Source organism: Petaurus breviceps, unplaced genomic scaffold (assembly GCF_028583685.1).
Source record: "Petaurus breviceps papuanus isolate PSGF00001 unplaced genomic scaffold, PetGlider_PUasm1.0 90644, whole genome shotgun sequence".
NCBI lineage: Eukaryota > Metazoa > Chordata > Mammalia > Diprotodontia > Petauridae > Petaurus > Petaurus breviceps.
In genome coordinates this window covers 9,110,668-9,126,325 of record NW_027187298.1, presented here as the reverse complement: position 1 = coordinate 9,126,325, position 15,658 = coordinate 9,110,668, and the positions used below count along the sequence as shown (strand labels likewise).

At 37.9% G+C, this 15,658-nt stretch overlaps 1 protein-coding gene across 2 annotated transcripts in view; it reads right to left on the bottom strand.

Moving 5' to 3' along the window:
- The window catches only part of ASAP2 (ArfGAP with SH3 domain, ankyrin repeat and PH domain 2), a 258,558-nt gene that overhangs the window by 83,116 nt on the left and 159,784 nt on the right, over window positions 1-15,658 (bottom strand). For both annotated transcript variants that reach the window (XM_069064804.1, XM_069064803.1), the window contains exons 10-12: window positions 7,039-7,142; window positions 6,877-6,946; window positions 239-326 (exon numbers count right to left, since the gene is read on the bottom strand). In XM_069064804.1, coding sequence (XP_068920905.1) covers window positions 239-326; window positions 6,877-6,946; window positions 7,039-7,142 — 262 coding nt within the window. The remainder of the gene's footprint in view (window positions 1-238; window positions 327-6,876; window positions 6,947-7,038; window positions 7,143-15,658) is intronic.

Below are 15,658 nucleotides of genomic sequence, written 5' to 3'. Positions count from 1 at the left end.
TACTATTTGCCTCAGTTTCTTCATCTGTAAAATGAGCTGGAGAAGGAAATGGCAAACCACTCCATTATCTTTGCCAAGAAAACCCCAAATGGGGTCATGAAGAGTTGGACATTACTGAACAATAAGAAGTGGTTACATTACTTAAAACAAGGGGGCCCTTGAAGTTAATATAAAAAAAGATCCCCCTCCCAACAACTCCAAATTCTCCCAATCCCCCAGGGATCTCAAAAAAACCTACGTGATATGAGGTCAAAACATTTTTTCTCCTCTGGGTTTGTTTTCACTTGGCAGGTTAAGAGATTGAGCTTTGCAGGAGGACGGTTAGCCTATGACAAGAAAAGGGAAAACATAAAATAACATTATTTAATAGTAGACATGCCCTTTTAAAAGGATTTTTCTAGTTTGCTACAATATTTCTTAGAATAAATTATATTATGAAAACCATTTATTAAGCACATACTGCATACAAGGCACCAAGTAAGCAACAGAAGGATACAAAGTTTAGATCTCAGGTCTCAAGGATCTGCTAAGTCTAGAAGGCACAAGATAGATATGTTTCAGATCCTCCTTCTATGGATTCTTTTCATCTAAGATCTACATTCAAGACAAAGGGTGAATATTTTTGTGCGTGTGCTTTAAGCTTAACAGCAGACATGACCATAACTAAATCTCTAACAGTAGTTACTGTAATCAATGTGTCTATTCCAGCTCAGGGGATCCAGCCATACCTGACTGACTTTGAAATGTTTTGCAGCTCAATTTTAGAGTCATTAGGTCCTAATACCTGCTGATGAAATAGAATGGCCACTGACTGACACAGACCTTCAGCTCCCTTTTCTGGCTAAATTAAAAATGCATCTATAAATGTAAACACACTGCTAACTCCCAGCAGGGAGAAAGAAAGCTGAAGAGTACGCTTCACAATAATTATTGCCTTCAGAGAGCACAAATGGCAGATAAGTAATTTTCTCTTCTTCTTGAAGTGATGACAGATAACAGATCCATACTTCAGGAGACTAAAAAAGCTTTCGAGAGGTATCTTTTAAAGCAAAGCACCTCTGTCATTGAAATTTCAACAAAACACCCTACATTCACACATCTACTCCTGCACGTTAGCTACAGAATGATAAAAAAAAAAAAGGCGTCAAAAATAGCTATTTTCTCTCCTTTCCATAAAGCATCATAATTAGTCCACTGGAATGGAGGACAGGAGAAGGATTTACTTTTATTTAGAAAAGGAAATGTTTTAAAATAGCAAAATGGCCTGAGATTTCTTCCTGTGAAACATACTATTCTCCCCTTCATCCACCTCCAAGGTTTACTAAGTAAGAACTAAAGTAAATAATTTCCAAATTTTGCCAGGTTCAAAGAGAACACAATCTCTGGCCACTACAGCCAACAAAATGAAAGAAAATAAGAAAATCTTGTGTAACAGAATCCTGCTTATTTGGAACAACTGGTATTCATTCAACAAAGATACCTGGACATCCTGAGAGTCCTGTGAGATCCTCCCCTCCCACATACAAGTACATCATAAAATGACCCAGGAGAACCTCCCCTAGATCCTATTCTGCAGGGTCTCCAGGAGTCGTGGTGAGGACTTCTGTGCTGAGTTGTCTCACTTGGTATCAACATTTACTTTACCTTCTCTATGATAATAGGATTTCAAGCTTGAAGGGTTTTTGTCTAGTCCAACCTCTCTTTTATAGATGAGGGACCTAATATTCTCCCTTCACAGGGAGGTGAAGTAATTGCCCCCAAGATAATTCATATCTAAGACTTGTGACTCCAAGTTTAAAAAAAAAAATGTTCTTCTGATGCTGAGTGAAATAAGTTGAAGAAGGAGAACACTGTACACAGTAATACTCACAGTGTGTGATGACTGACTTTGAGAAACCTAGCTCTTCTCAGCAATGCAAGGTCCTAAAACAATTCCAAAGGACTCATGACGGAAAATGCCATCCATATCCAGAGAAAGAACTATGGAGTTAGAATGCAGAGTGTAGCAGACTATTTGTTTTGTTTTTTCTTTTTCATGGTTCCTCCTATTCATTCTAGGGAATGTATGTGTAGAGCCTATATAGGATTGCATGCCATCTTGGGGAGGGGGAGAAAATTTAAAACTTACGGGAGTGAAAGTTGAAAACTATAAATAAACAAACTTAAAATTTTTTTAGATGTTCTGTAAAGTGCTAAAGGTAATTTTTGTACCCTCAGGTATTATTCTTTTGAGTATCACAATGAAGCTCTTTCAACTTCCTCATAATTCAGATAAAATTGACACCAGATTCATACTATTCCTATACAAGACAATATCTGTCAACATTCACACAAAATGAAGGATACGCTATTCTACGATGAAGTAATCCTACTCTACTGTTCATCACCATGTTACTTTTAGCATGTGTATGATATCTGTGAAAACTCTCAAGTTCCTATCCCCTATTAGATCACAAGAGACCATATGCTTATAGGGGGCTTCTGAATATATTAAATTGCACACTAATTGCTGGTATCTGCTAAGCCTAAAGAAGTTATATAGTATAAGGGATCTATGATCTCATCCACATAGGTACTTCCTCCTCTGGCGAAGAACACAACTCACCCATGCCTCACATCCTCTCTGATTTGAGTTCATATTGTCTCATAAATGCTCTACTCATGACTCACCCAACATGCTGGGAGCAGCCTACTTCTAGGACATCTAATATTTTGTGGTTATCAGCACATCACTCAGGCTCCCCATCTGTTCTTATCCCTTCCTTACCCCATATGACCAGTCAACCATCTTCTGATCACACCTCTCCTAGATAATCTTCTCTAAGCCAATTCTTACATGCAAATTATCTTTGGTAAACTTGTTATTTTAATTGTTTGAAAATTGTGGTATTTCATGAATGGCTGCTACAGATCATTAGGAGAATGTTGGTGTGAAAAAGATTGGCTTTTGTGTCTTAGAGCAGCTATATTCATTCATGAAATATAATCTAATAGTAAATCATTGATGGCTTCATTGACTGGAAAAATGTCTGAATAAATCTGCAACAACAGGTCCCTGGATTGACAGTGACAAGGAACTTTACACAATGTAAAATATTTACATTTTAAAACAATTCAATTTAAATTTAAAATTCAGTTTCAACTTAAAATAATTTAGATTTTAAATAAATAAAGAATATTTCAATTAACCTCCTGCTCCAACTAATAGCCGTCTTCTGGCTCACAAAACAATTTTTCACGCTCTATAGAGAAAAATCTCATTAAATTAAGCATTTAGTTTAAGGGAAAAACATTTTAAAAATACTTTGGGACATAATTCCAAACAATGGGCAAACAGATCTCAATTAAGCTTAGTCCTAATTGGATACCCTATCCTAATTAAGTATCCTATTTGCCCATGTCTAAGTGATAAAACTAGTCACATAGCAATAAAGCCCGAGGGATTGAAGTTAGGTAGAAGGAAGTATTCACTGGATCACTGAGGATAATATATTAAAAAAAATTAGAGCCAGTTATGTAGGGATGAGAATATGACGCTCATAAGACTTTTTTGTTTCTGACTATTTAGGAAAAAAGAGAATGCCTCCTTATTGTTACTAATATCACAGAAAAGGCCTTGCAAGTGAACACTGGTAATCTATACCTTCACAACTGACTTCTAAATCTCTCAGAATAAAACTCAAATTTCTTTTCACAACCTTCCTGAACCTACCACTAGCCCAATTCTGGAAAACTAACAACAGAGAGTAATGAGAGTTATTTGACCCTAGAGCAAAGTCATATGGTAACTATAAAAGAGGCCAAGGATCAGTTCTTACCAGCATGGGGAAAGCAGAATTATTAGTCTTAGCCAATAGGGAACCCCAAATTTGAGCTTTAATATACACTGGTGGATATCATTATCCCTCAACTAGTTGGGGGAAGGTGAGGGAAACCAATTATTTAAGTTTAAGCTACTTGCCAGCTACCAAGAAAGGGTTTCCCACCCCCAACATCACAAATATAATTTCTGATTCCTTCTCTTAAAGAACTAATTTGCAGCTGTGTACCAGATCCTACTCCTGGGTGCCTATTTAGACAGCTGCACTGGAAAGCAGTCCTTTTTCCTGATTGCAAATTAACACATGAAGGAGACATTAAATGTGTAACACACACACACACACACACACACACACACACACACACACACGGAAAAAAAAACCCAAATCCTCAAAGACATTCTTCCTCAGCTCTGGTTGACTTGATTCACCACCTGCAACGACTGACTACATAAAACAGCAAATGGAGGAGGGAAGTGAGTCTTTGACTTCCAGCAAATATTAGAATGTTGAGGGATAGAGCACTTTTAGAAGAGGGAAAAAAAAGAGCTCAGTAACTGTCAGGGGGCATTGTTAGATTATCCTCTTCATTTCTCCTGGCAAAGAAGGAATCAGTCATATCTTAGAATGAAGAACTCACAATCTGCTTTCTCATCTTTGGCATGCCATGGCTGGTTCAATCTGTTCAATCCAGAAGCTGCTGGAAGCACAGCCAGAGATCCCTACCAAATCTACTGAGGGGACACATGTTCACAGAGTAGGGGAATCTCTAGAGAGCATTTCCCCTCCAAAGAAAAAGCACTAATTAAATATGCAAGTTGTAGGACAAGCCGAGTTGTCAGCTTCCTAGTGATGCTGGTTACATTTATGTGAACAGCTTGAAAGTGGGGCATCACATCAAATTTTAAAGGAATCCAAACCATCTTGTGATGGGAAACTCAAGAAAAGGGCAGTGATGTCTAAAAAAACCTTACATACCTAGAAAAAGTTCAAAATTCAGGGCCTTGTTTTCACTTTTGTTGTGAAAGGGTAATCATTTATTAGATTAAACTAAGATCCAGAGTCTTGATTATACCTTTCATAATTATATGAAAATGCTGAGTGAGCAAGAATCAATAGTTTCCAAATAGGTGTGAAATTAAAGTATGTTGTTATTCTCTGACAATCTCTGCAGAATTCAGTAGACTTTCGGTTCAAATAAACAGGTACGGTAAGAGAAGTATAAACAGAGCTTGGATGAATTCATTCCTTCAGTATATACACAAATGCATACTTATGCCTATACACCCTGTCTATGGTAACAAAACAACAGAAAATTCCTGCTTTTCTCCTACCCTCAAAATTGCCTACTTCTACAGGATTTAACAGCAGAGTTAGCTAGAGAAACCAAGTAATTTTCTAATTTCTAGAGCTATCCCAAAGTGGAACGGGCTGCCTCAGGAGGCAGTGGGTTGCCCTGTGATTAATCAATGAACTGAAGATTGGAGCACCATTTGTTACGCATGCTATAGACAGGATTCTTGTTCAGGTAGAGGTCAGACAACATGGCCTCTGAAGTAATTTCTGTGCTACGTATCTGGGAAAGTTGGAGATGCAGCTAATAAGTCAGAAAAGGTAACGTAAGGATCTAATTTGGGTTGGGCACAGTTTATTTGGTGTGCCTGAGCTGATACTACTGCATTCATAGTTCTCTTCTCCTACAGTTCAGATTTCCACAGTCCCAACAACTTAAAAGAAAATTTCCTTCCCCTCCCACCAAAGGGGGTACTTTGTTATGAAACAACCACAGGAAAAACTAGAAAAAAATAGACAAAAATCTAGGAATAAAGTAGAGGTCTCCTATGTTGAGAAAATTGCCATATTTCAGCCCAGAAACTTGTCGAGAAGAGGGGAAGCTGAAGGACAGCTTCCTCACTATTTCTGTAAGCAGTAGACTGCAAAGTAAGGAGTTTATGCCATCAAGGCCACTTACCACCTCAAAGAATAATCATCTTGGGTCCCTTCAGGATAATTTGGCCCCATGTGTTATTTCTAAAGAACCCTCAGAAAGGGACAAAATACACACAACCTAGAGCTACCACCATTTTCTAAGTAGAACTTTCTATGGGTGATCTCTATCATAAATGTGTTTCCTCAGAAAGTCACCTTAAAGTATCGCCCTGAGACAGTGCTAGCCTATTGACTGATGAACTCTGCTCCAGCTGCCATAATGGGGCTTCCTCTGCAAGTCACCATGAAATACAACACAAAAACAGATCTAATGGACAACACGTTTCCCTTTCACTGGAAAAGGGAACTGTAGCTGCTCAGATAATATCATACACTAAAAACTGGGGAGCAAAACCCAACCCTAATGAACCTTTTCCTCCTCAACACCGAAGTCCTGCCTTTTCTGTTTGTACTTGACTTCACTGCCTGGGATGCTCATTCTACTAAAGCAGATCTATAGCTACTCTGAGGCAACTAGGTGGCACAGTGTATAAGAGGGCTGGGTATAGAGTTAGGAAGACTGGCGGTCAAATCTGGCTTCAAATATTTACTAGCTGTGTGACTTTGGGCAAATAACTTAAACACAATTTGCCTCAGTTTCCTCATTTGTAAAACAGGAATGATAACACCTACCTTGCAGGGTTTCTGTGAAGATTAAGTGAAATAGTATTTATAAAATGCTTATTAGCACAATGCCTGGTCTAGACTAGGACTTACATAAGTGTTTGTTTTTTTTTTTGGAGGGGAGAAGGCAAGGCAATTGATGTGTTAAGTGACTTGTCTAAGGTCACACAGCTAGGGAGGTGTTAATTTTTGTTACTGTTTTTATTTTTACTCTTCATATTCATCTTAGAGAGCTAGCTATCTAGAACACTGAATGGTTAAGTAGTTTGCCCAGGGTCATAAAGCTAGTAAGAGTCAAAGACAAGTCTTGAATGCAAGTCTTCCAGATTCTGAAGCCAGTTCTCTATCTACTATACCATGTTGCCCTTCAGTCTTTTATCACTCTGAATACAAACATACGCTTAAGATGAGAGAACAAGAATTTTTGGTGGAGGGAAGTACTTACGGTACCATGGGATATTGTCAGAAAACCATTTTTAACTGAGCATTTCCTTTTTTGCCATACTTTCCTGATCCTGTTTTTAAAAAGAACACAAAAATAGTCTCAAATTTAATACAAACAGTGTAAAAATTACATAACTTTTATTTTTGAAAATACTTGACTCACCCATCACTTTTCTTGTAGAGATTACCATTTCTTTCAGTCCCATGTTCTTTGTTTCCCTGAGGCTGGTGTAAACTATAGGTTGTACTTTGCCGAATTTGTGAATCCTAAAGAATGATGAAGAAATCATAAATAGGTAATTAGTACCAAAAGAGACCTCAGAAATCATGTATTTCAACCCCTTGAACAATTTCAATCCTGGTCCAATTAATTATTTTTAATTGAATAGACTCCCTTCCTACAAAAGCAAATCATTTTTCCCTCTAACCCATGACACACCAATTCAGTTGAAAGATACTTTATCTCATGTTCTTTACCAGTAAAAGAAGATGGTAGCTCATTCTGGGACACAAAACTTATAAGAAGTGCTCAACACAATAGAAGATGTGGGGATAATAACAGCACACCCAAACCTTCTGGCCAATTAGTGATCTAGATGTCACAGAATGTGGCTAAGGCTTATCTGAGGTCCCTGAGGATAAATTTTCATTTGGTTTCCTTCTTATAGATTTTTGCTACCCCTGCCCGACTATGAGTAAAATAGCCCTCAAAATCAACAGTATTGAAGGTAAGTTTATTTTAGGTGACTGAACAAGTGCATTTTAATAATACTGAAGTACTATCCATTGGGAAAATGGAGAATCTGGGTGAGAAATTTCACTTTAAACTAGAAATCAAACTAGGATTTCATCTTTCATTTAATTAAATACAGACAAGGTTTAAAACAGCTGCTTTGGGGAGTGGGACAGGGAATCAATTTGGGAGGAATATAATATTAGCCCTGATGCAGAGCTGGCCCAGATGAGAGTAGATGACATAAATTTGTAACGTCCTCACCCACTCTGCACAATTAAGCACTTTCTTCCTGTTTTAGCATTGTTGATGATGCATCATCACGTAAAAGCTTACTATAAAAATACTACACTTGGGTTCCCCAAGTCACTTGAATACATATAGGATAAAGGCATGGTTAGAAAATTAGTCATGTGAGGAAAAAAACTGAGTTTTACTAGATTGCAAGAGCAGTATGAATGAACAGTGTGAACTGGCCAAGATAAGAAAACTGAAAACAAAACAAAACAAAACAACAGACATAAAATACACCTGAAGGGCTCTTTATGGGCTAACATTCAATATTCAATTCACTTTCTCAAGTATATATTAACACAAAATGTACTGAGTGTATAAATACCTGAGGGTGCCTAGTAGAGGAGGGAACAGAATCACATTAGGTTAGTCAGAGAAGGTGAGTTCTGGAAGTGAATTTTGAAAATGAAAATAGAGATTGGAAGAAAGGGCCAAGGACATTTCAAGGAGGATGAATTAAATGTGTAATACACAGAGAAATAAGAAGAAGCTGTTGCTAGTAAAATTAATCTAGATGGAGGTCACAGAAGGAAGTGATAAGAAATTAGATGGCATGGCATAAATAAGCAAGTTGGCACAAGGTCCTGGATGACAGGCTAAGATTGGATTTAATCCAAAGGTACTAAGGAGTCACTGTATGTTTTGAAACAGGCAAGTGCCTAATAAATATTCTGGGTACTGTGTAGAGGGCAGACTGGAGTGAGGAGAGATGTGTCTGAAGAGCAGAGAAGAGGCCACTACAAAGCTCAAAGAGGCTGTGTTGAAGTAACTGGCAGAATGTGGTAATTGTACAGTATCCTCCTCTTTCATACCCCCTGCTCCCCCTGTCCTATTTCTGATTAGTCCACACCAAACCCCACACCGATGGCTTTCTCACTCTCTACCTCCTAAGCTCTTACTTTCATACTGACAAATGGAACTGAAGAAATCACTAAATTCTGCTGACTAGGAACACTACAAATTCATGTCATCTGCTCTGCAGCAGGGCTAACATTCTACTTCTACCAAACTGAATGCCTATCCCACTCCCCAGAGCTGCTGTTCTAAACCTTACCTCTCCTCAAGCCTTTCACAGTACTCCTTCCCCTTCCCCTCTCAGCTAAAGAGCTTTCATCATACTTCACCAGGAATATTTGAGGCCATTCCTGAGAGCTCCAACTTCTCCCCTCCACCAAATCTCACATTAGTCAGACATCCCCCCTTCACCACTGTCTCCAATGAAGTGGCCCTTGTCCTTAACAAAGCCATCACCTCTACATGCACCCTTGTCATCCCCTCCCACTATCTAAAAGATTGCCCCCTCCCCAGTATCCCCTTTTCACAATTTTTCCATATTCATTTCCTCTTCATTCACACAAACCATGCACAAAGTCCTCATCTGAACATCCCTAGACTGTTGCAATAGCTTCTGGTTAGAATTCCTTTCTCAAGCCTCTCCCCCAACCTCAGCCATTCTTCACTCAGTTAACTCAGGTAATTCCAGAAAGCAAGGACTAATATTGCCTTTCTTTGTATCCCTTGCCTCTGGCACATAGTAAGCACTAAATGCATTTTTTGTTGACTAAATTGATTAATGGCTTGTATGTGGGGAAGGCAAAAGGGAAAGATGAGTGACAGATTGACTTGATCAATTTACCTAGAGAACCAGAAGGGTGGTAGCACTGGTGAAGACTAACAACTTCTATATCTAATTTGAAGGGTGTTCTTTTTAGATTAGACCTGTGATTTCATTGGTATGAGAAATTCCTAAATAAGGACTACCAATGCAGATTGGCATCTGCTCTGTAAATTATACCATCAGAAAGTCATTTTGGGCACTAGTTAAATGACTTGCCTATGGATGCATAGCCAGTTTGTGTCAGAGGCAAGACTGGAACCTGGGTCTACCAAGGCATACTCTCCAGCCACTATACCATGCTGTCTCTCGTTACCTTATATTTCTATACCACTTCAAGGTTTACAGAATGTGTTTCACATGCCAACCCTATAAGGCAGTTAATACAAGTATTACTGCCCCATTATACTGAGAGAAATTGTTATTAAATGACCAATTGTTAATATTGGGGAGATTCAGGATTTTTTCCCTTCCTATTTCCTATAATGAGATTGCATTTAACATTCTCCTTAATTTGGTTCAGACCCAGTCCAACTGGGGAAGCACACAGTGTTTTACTCAGGCTTGGGTGGGGGCTTGGTCCTTTGTCTAGACTGTTAAAGCTTGAGGCTGCAGGCTCGGGTGATCTGGGAGTAAGAGTGACTTAATCAAATCACAGTCCCCACTCTCTCATTAGATCTCATTATAATATTCATTCTTCTCATTAATTATTAACCAATTGGTTGTTTACAACCAAATTGTTAACCAGTTGATTGCAGCTTATCAGGATCACCCACTCTTCCAAGGGCATATAAGCATCATGAAGTTGCCACAATCATCTTTGGTTTACAAGAGAAGGTCAAATGACCATTTTTTATTAATTGACCATTAGCCATAATTAATAAAATGATTACTTGGGGTGGCTAGGTGGCGCATTGAATAGAGCACCGGCCCTAGAGTCAGGAGGACCTGAGTTCAAATCTGGCCTCAGACACTTACACACACACACACACACACAAAAAACAAGCTGTGTGACCTTGGGCAAGTCACTTAACCCCAATTGCCCTCCAAAAAAAGAAAAAGCAAAAATAAAATAAAATAAAATGATTACTTACCCAGAAATTATGTCTCTCAAATTTTTTATACATCACAATACTAATGAGGAAGCACTGAGATTCAGAGACATTAAATAACTTGCCAAAAGTCACACAGCTAGTAATTGGTGGAGAGAGGATTCAAAATACAGATCTCTTTCTGAGTTCAGCACTCCTTCCAGCCCACAAAGGGAAAAAATACAAGAAGTAGCTGAGCAAGATACAGTAGAACTAAGATAAGTTAAAGTTTTGACATGTTAAGGTTGACAGACATAGCACACAGGCATACAAATCATGATATATTAGATGTACCTGGAGATAAAAAACAAATGGACATTGACTATTCCCCTAAAAAGCATTTTTAAAAATATTGCTTGACTCTATACAGATAAGATCCTATAACCTTCTGGATATTGTTCAACCTCAGCAAGAACCCCTAGTACTGAATCTATAAAACATGCCAACACCACTACACAGGACAAGCACAAAAAGTCTTCTCTTCATCTTTGGATTTAAATTGTGCTCAAGTAATAACTGTCCTAAACATAAAGTCAGTGAATTTATCAGCCTGAACAAGAAGAATAAAAACCAGAAAGAACCTTCTCCATTTCTAAGAAGAGCTTGTCTAGTAGTCATGTCTCTAATGTAAAGGACAAACCTACTCCTTCAAGAAATGGGCTTGGGATCTAAGACAACTCCAAAAGATACATGATGGAAAATGTTGTCTACATCCAGAAAAAAAACTATGGCATCTGAATGCAGGTCGAAGCATATTATTTGCTCTCTCTTTTTTATTGTTGTTTCTTTTTTCTTTCTTGTGGTTGGAGAGGAGAGAGATGGCGAAAAAAATTGGAACTCAAAATCTCATGGAAGCAAATTTTGAAAACTAAAAAAACTAACTAAATTAATTTAATTTTTAAAAAAAGGGGCATGGGTGGGGAGGGGGTTTGGGCCCTGGCTCTCTGGTATCCCCATCTCTGAAACTGAAAATTAGGATGAAACCTATCAAGTACCACTGAGAATAAGTGCACTGGAAGGGGCATGGCAAAATGATGCTCACCTAAGTGAATTTCTGAGAATGCCTAAGAATAAATCTGTCAAAAGGATAAATCAAAGCTCTAAGAAGTGAATCTATTGATTTAATAAAAACCCACACAAAAATAATTGGTGACATCACATGGTTCAGTACTGCTAAATGTGTACATGCTAAAGAATTAACTGGTACCACTTATAGACCTTTTGAATAGGTCTAAAAAAATTCATTCATCTCAGTATAGTGATCTCTAAGGACAAGAATTAAGGAGGAAGCCAACATAATTTTTTCTATTTTAAACCTTACATTTATTGAATCAATTAAAAAGTAAGTCACTGAGCTAAGTACAAGGGGTACAAATAAAGTCTCTGCTTTCAAAGAGTTCCACAGGGAAGACAACTTATAAATAATTACATTGAATGAGGTCACGCTATCTTTTAAAATTTTAATTGTTTTAAGTAAGTAGAACAGCATTTATCCCACAAAATTCTCAACTTACCTTCCTCCTAATTATTCCTGCTGAAGGGAGTCTAATCTAACCTGGAGATGTACCAAGTTTATCTTCCTTTCCATGTGATAAAATAAATTGCCCTATACTTTCCTTTCCGTATTAGACAGTCTATCCTTCCATAAAGCCCAAATTTTAATTTCCTGACACACAATTCTAGGAAAAAGGATCATGAAACAAGACAACAATCTATTTAGGGAGTCTAGTAATCTGTTATGGTCAGTTATCTTGAGCTCTCCCCTGTCTTCATTCATTCATTCTTTCATCTAAGGAGATCCAAAGCATGCAGTGATTAACTTTGAATAAGTCAAGAGACTGATCACCAAATGAATACCTCTAAGTTTAAAGCAGAGGTTCTTAACCTTTTTTGTCACGGACCCCTTTAGAAGTCTGGTAATGTGTAAAATACATAGGATTACAAATTATATTGAAAGGGGTATCATTAAAAACAAGGTCATGGACTCCAGGTTAAGAAACCCTGGTTTTTTACAGTGTTTAGCTGAAATGGGCATCTTATTGTATAAAAATGTTTGTGATTTTTATGGCACCTCAGAAGGATCTGATGGTATTTTGCAAATATTGGCTAGGCCTGATACTTTAGGATCACAGGTTTCGGAACTAAAAAGGGACTTTGGAAATCATATGGCCCAATCCCATCATTTTCACAAAGGCTGCACGCTTATCCAACTTGCAGATGATATAAAGGTGGGAAGAAGAATGACACAATGGATGACAGAATTAAAAAACATCTACAGAGGAAAGATGAAATGTAATAGGGACAGTATTCTATTTGTCTAGCCTAGGGGATCTTAACCTTTTTTGTGTGGGTCATGGACCCCTTTGGCAGTCTGGTGATGCCTAGTGAGTAAGCTCTTTTCTAAATAATATTTTAAATGTACAAAATGAAATGCACTGAATTACAAAGGAAACCAGTTGTACTGAAATATAGTTATAAAAATATTTTTTAAAGCAAGTTCATGGACTCCTGAGATTTCTGTGGGTAGCAGACACAGAATCATACTACAAAGGGAGAGTAATGAAGTAGTAAAACCAATACTAGTATATATCATGTTATTCAAAAAGCTTTCCCTCTCTCTATGATTTGGGGAAGTTTGGTTCCCCTTGTACTTATCTAATTGTGCTTCTTGTTTATCTACTGGAGCATCATCCCTGTTATATCCCCTTCCTGTCGTTATCCCTAAAGCTCTGTCCTGGGCCCTTTTCTTTCTGTACTCTATTAACTGGTGACCTTATCAGCCCTCATGGGTTTACTTATTTTTTATATGGAAGACCCCTAGACTATCCAGTCCTAGTCTCTTTCCCAGGTTCTAGTCCCACATCTCCAATTACCTGGAGGACATTTCAACCCTGATGTCTTGGGGGTATCTCAAACTCAAAATGTTCAAAACTGGACTCTTGTCTATCCCCATTATTGCCACACAGGCCTTCATCACCTCTTACTTGGACCAACAGCTCCCTTATTGGTTCCCTGACTTGGGTATTCCCCCACTGTAACCCTTACACTCAGTGACCAAAATGATTTTCCTAATAAACTTCAGTGGTTTCCTATAGTCTCTAGTATCAAAAAGAAAGTCCTTTGATTAGTATTTAAAGATCTTTGTATTCTAGCTTCATCCTACTTTTCTAGTATCCTTATATACAACTCCACTGTACACCACCCAGGTCAGAGTCATCAATCATAGCTGCACACCAGGTATCTTCTTGTTCAATCTATTTTACATACCCCAAACAATGAAGGGTGAAATAGGAAAAATAACCAAAAGGAACCAGAATCTAAATAATAATAATGCAAACTATGTTTACTCTGTGATTAGAGGTAGAGAGATGGGAAAACTCAACTTGCTAGTCAGGAAGCTCATTTAAAAATCTGTAACATTTATCTTCCAAATAATTGCATATCACCCACAGCTTGCATTATCAACTATTTTCAATTGTTAGAACACTGAAAAGCAATTCAAGATACAATTTACAAAACCACCAACCCCAACAACAGTGGAGCTGAAAGGTTTAATATTGACATGTAGCCAGTTGGAAAAGGAGGCAGACAGCTGTAGTAAGAAATATTTATTTGACTACCTATGTGCTCACTGGGGCAGATGGAGTAGGGGAAAAAAATTTAAAAATAAACTTGAAGATTGGGTGAATGTGCTGGTAAATTTTTTATGCTTCTTTGCAAAGCTGGAAATAGCAAGCAATGTGAAAGCAGTCCCATGCTCCCAAACCTCCTAACAGTACTCAAGTAAAGCAAACACAGGCCTTGCACTATACCCAGAGGGCTGATAAACCTTTGAGTTGGCTCTACCTTGGTTTTTTTTTTTTTAACTTGGTGCTTTTCTTAGCTGTGCTCAGTGTTCCATTCAAAAACAAAAACTTCTCTCATCCATTCCTAGTAATTCACTGAACAGCCACTCTGGGATACTAGAAGCTTCTTCCTGGCCTCAATACTTCATTTCCAACGTACATTTTTGTCTTCATTCTTCCCACATCCCAAATTCTTTTGCCTTTTTTGCTGCTTACCTCTAATGTTTGGAATTGTCACAGTACAATAACCTAGGTTTTCTAGGTTGCAAGGAAACGTGTGTGTGTGTGTGTGTGTGTGTGTGTGTGTGTGTGTGTGTGTAACATTTCTACAACCATTTATTAAGTGTTTTACCACATGCACTGAACTGGGGGAGATGCAAAGATGAGTAAGGCATGACAACCGTCATCAAGGAATTTACAGTCTAGTGGGAGTCATGAGACATGGGCTGAGATAAGTAAGATGAAAATTAGAATATGTTAATTAGAAGAGAAGAGAGATGAATCACTTCTAAGTCGTTCAACAAAGGTTTCATGGAGAATAATGGCTAGCATTTATAGAGAGCTTGAAGGTATACAAAGTGCTTTAACATGCTATCTCATTTGATTTGAGAAGGTTAGGATTGGAGTTAGGTCTTGAAAGATGAGGAATTCAGCAGGCTTTGATAGAGGCAAAAGATGCAGGAAAGAAAGCCTGAATTGTATCTGGAGAATGGCAAATATGTTGTTCAGTTCACCTAGAACAGTGGTGTCAAGGGCCACTAAATCAAACCTAAAGATCTATGGGGACAGCATATCGACTTAGTTTTCAAATGCATTGTAATTTATTTTTTTTAATCTTTAATTATCTTGCTAAATATTTTCCAATTACATTTTAATTTGTTTAGGGCCATACTTAGGGAGTTTGTATTTGACACCTCTGGCCTAGTGCGAGAATGTATAGTTTGAGATGATTCTACAAAGGTAGATTTTGGGGTCAAGTTGTGAAGGGCATTGAATACCAAGCTGAGTTTGGGTTTTACTTGGTAGGCAGTGAGAAACCAAGGAAATTTTTTGAACAAGGAGGTGACCTAATGAAAACTATTTTAGAATTGTTTAGGTTTAGAACTGTTTAGGTTAATATAGTAGTGTTATGAAAGACAGGGCTAGGAAAGGGGGGCTGGGGTGGCACATGGGCTAGGAAACTGTATTAATAACCTGGGCATAAG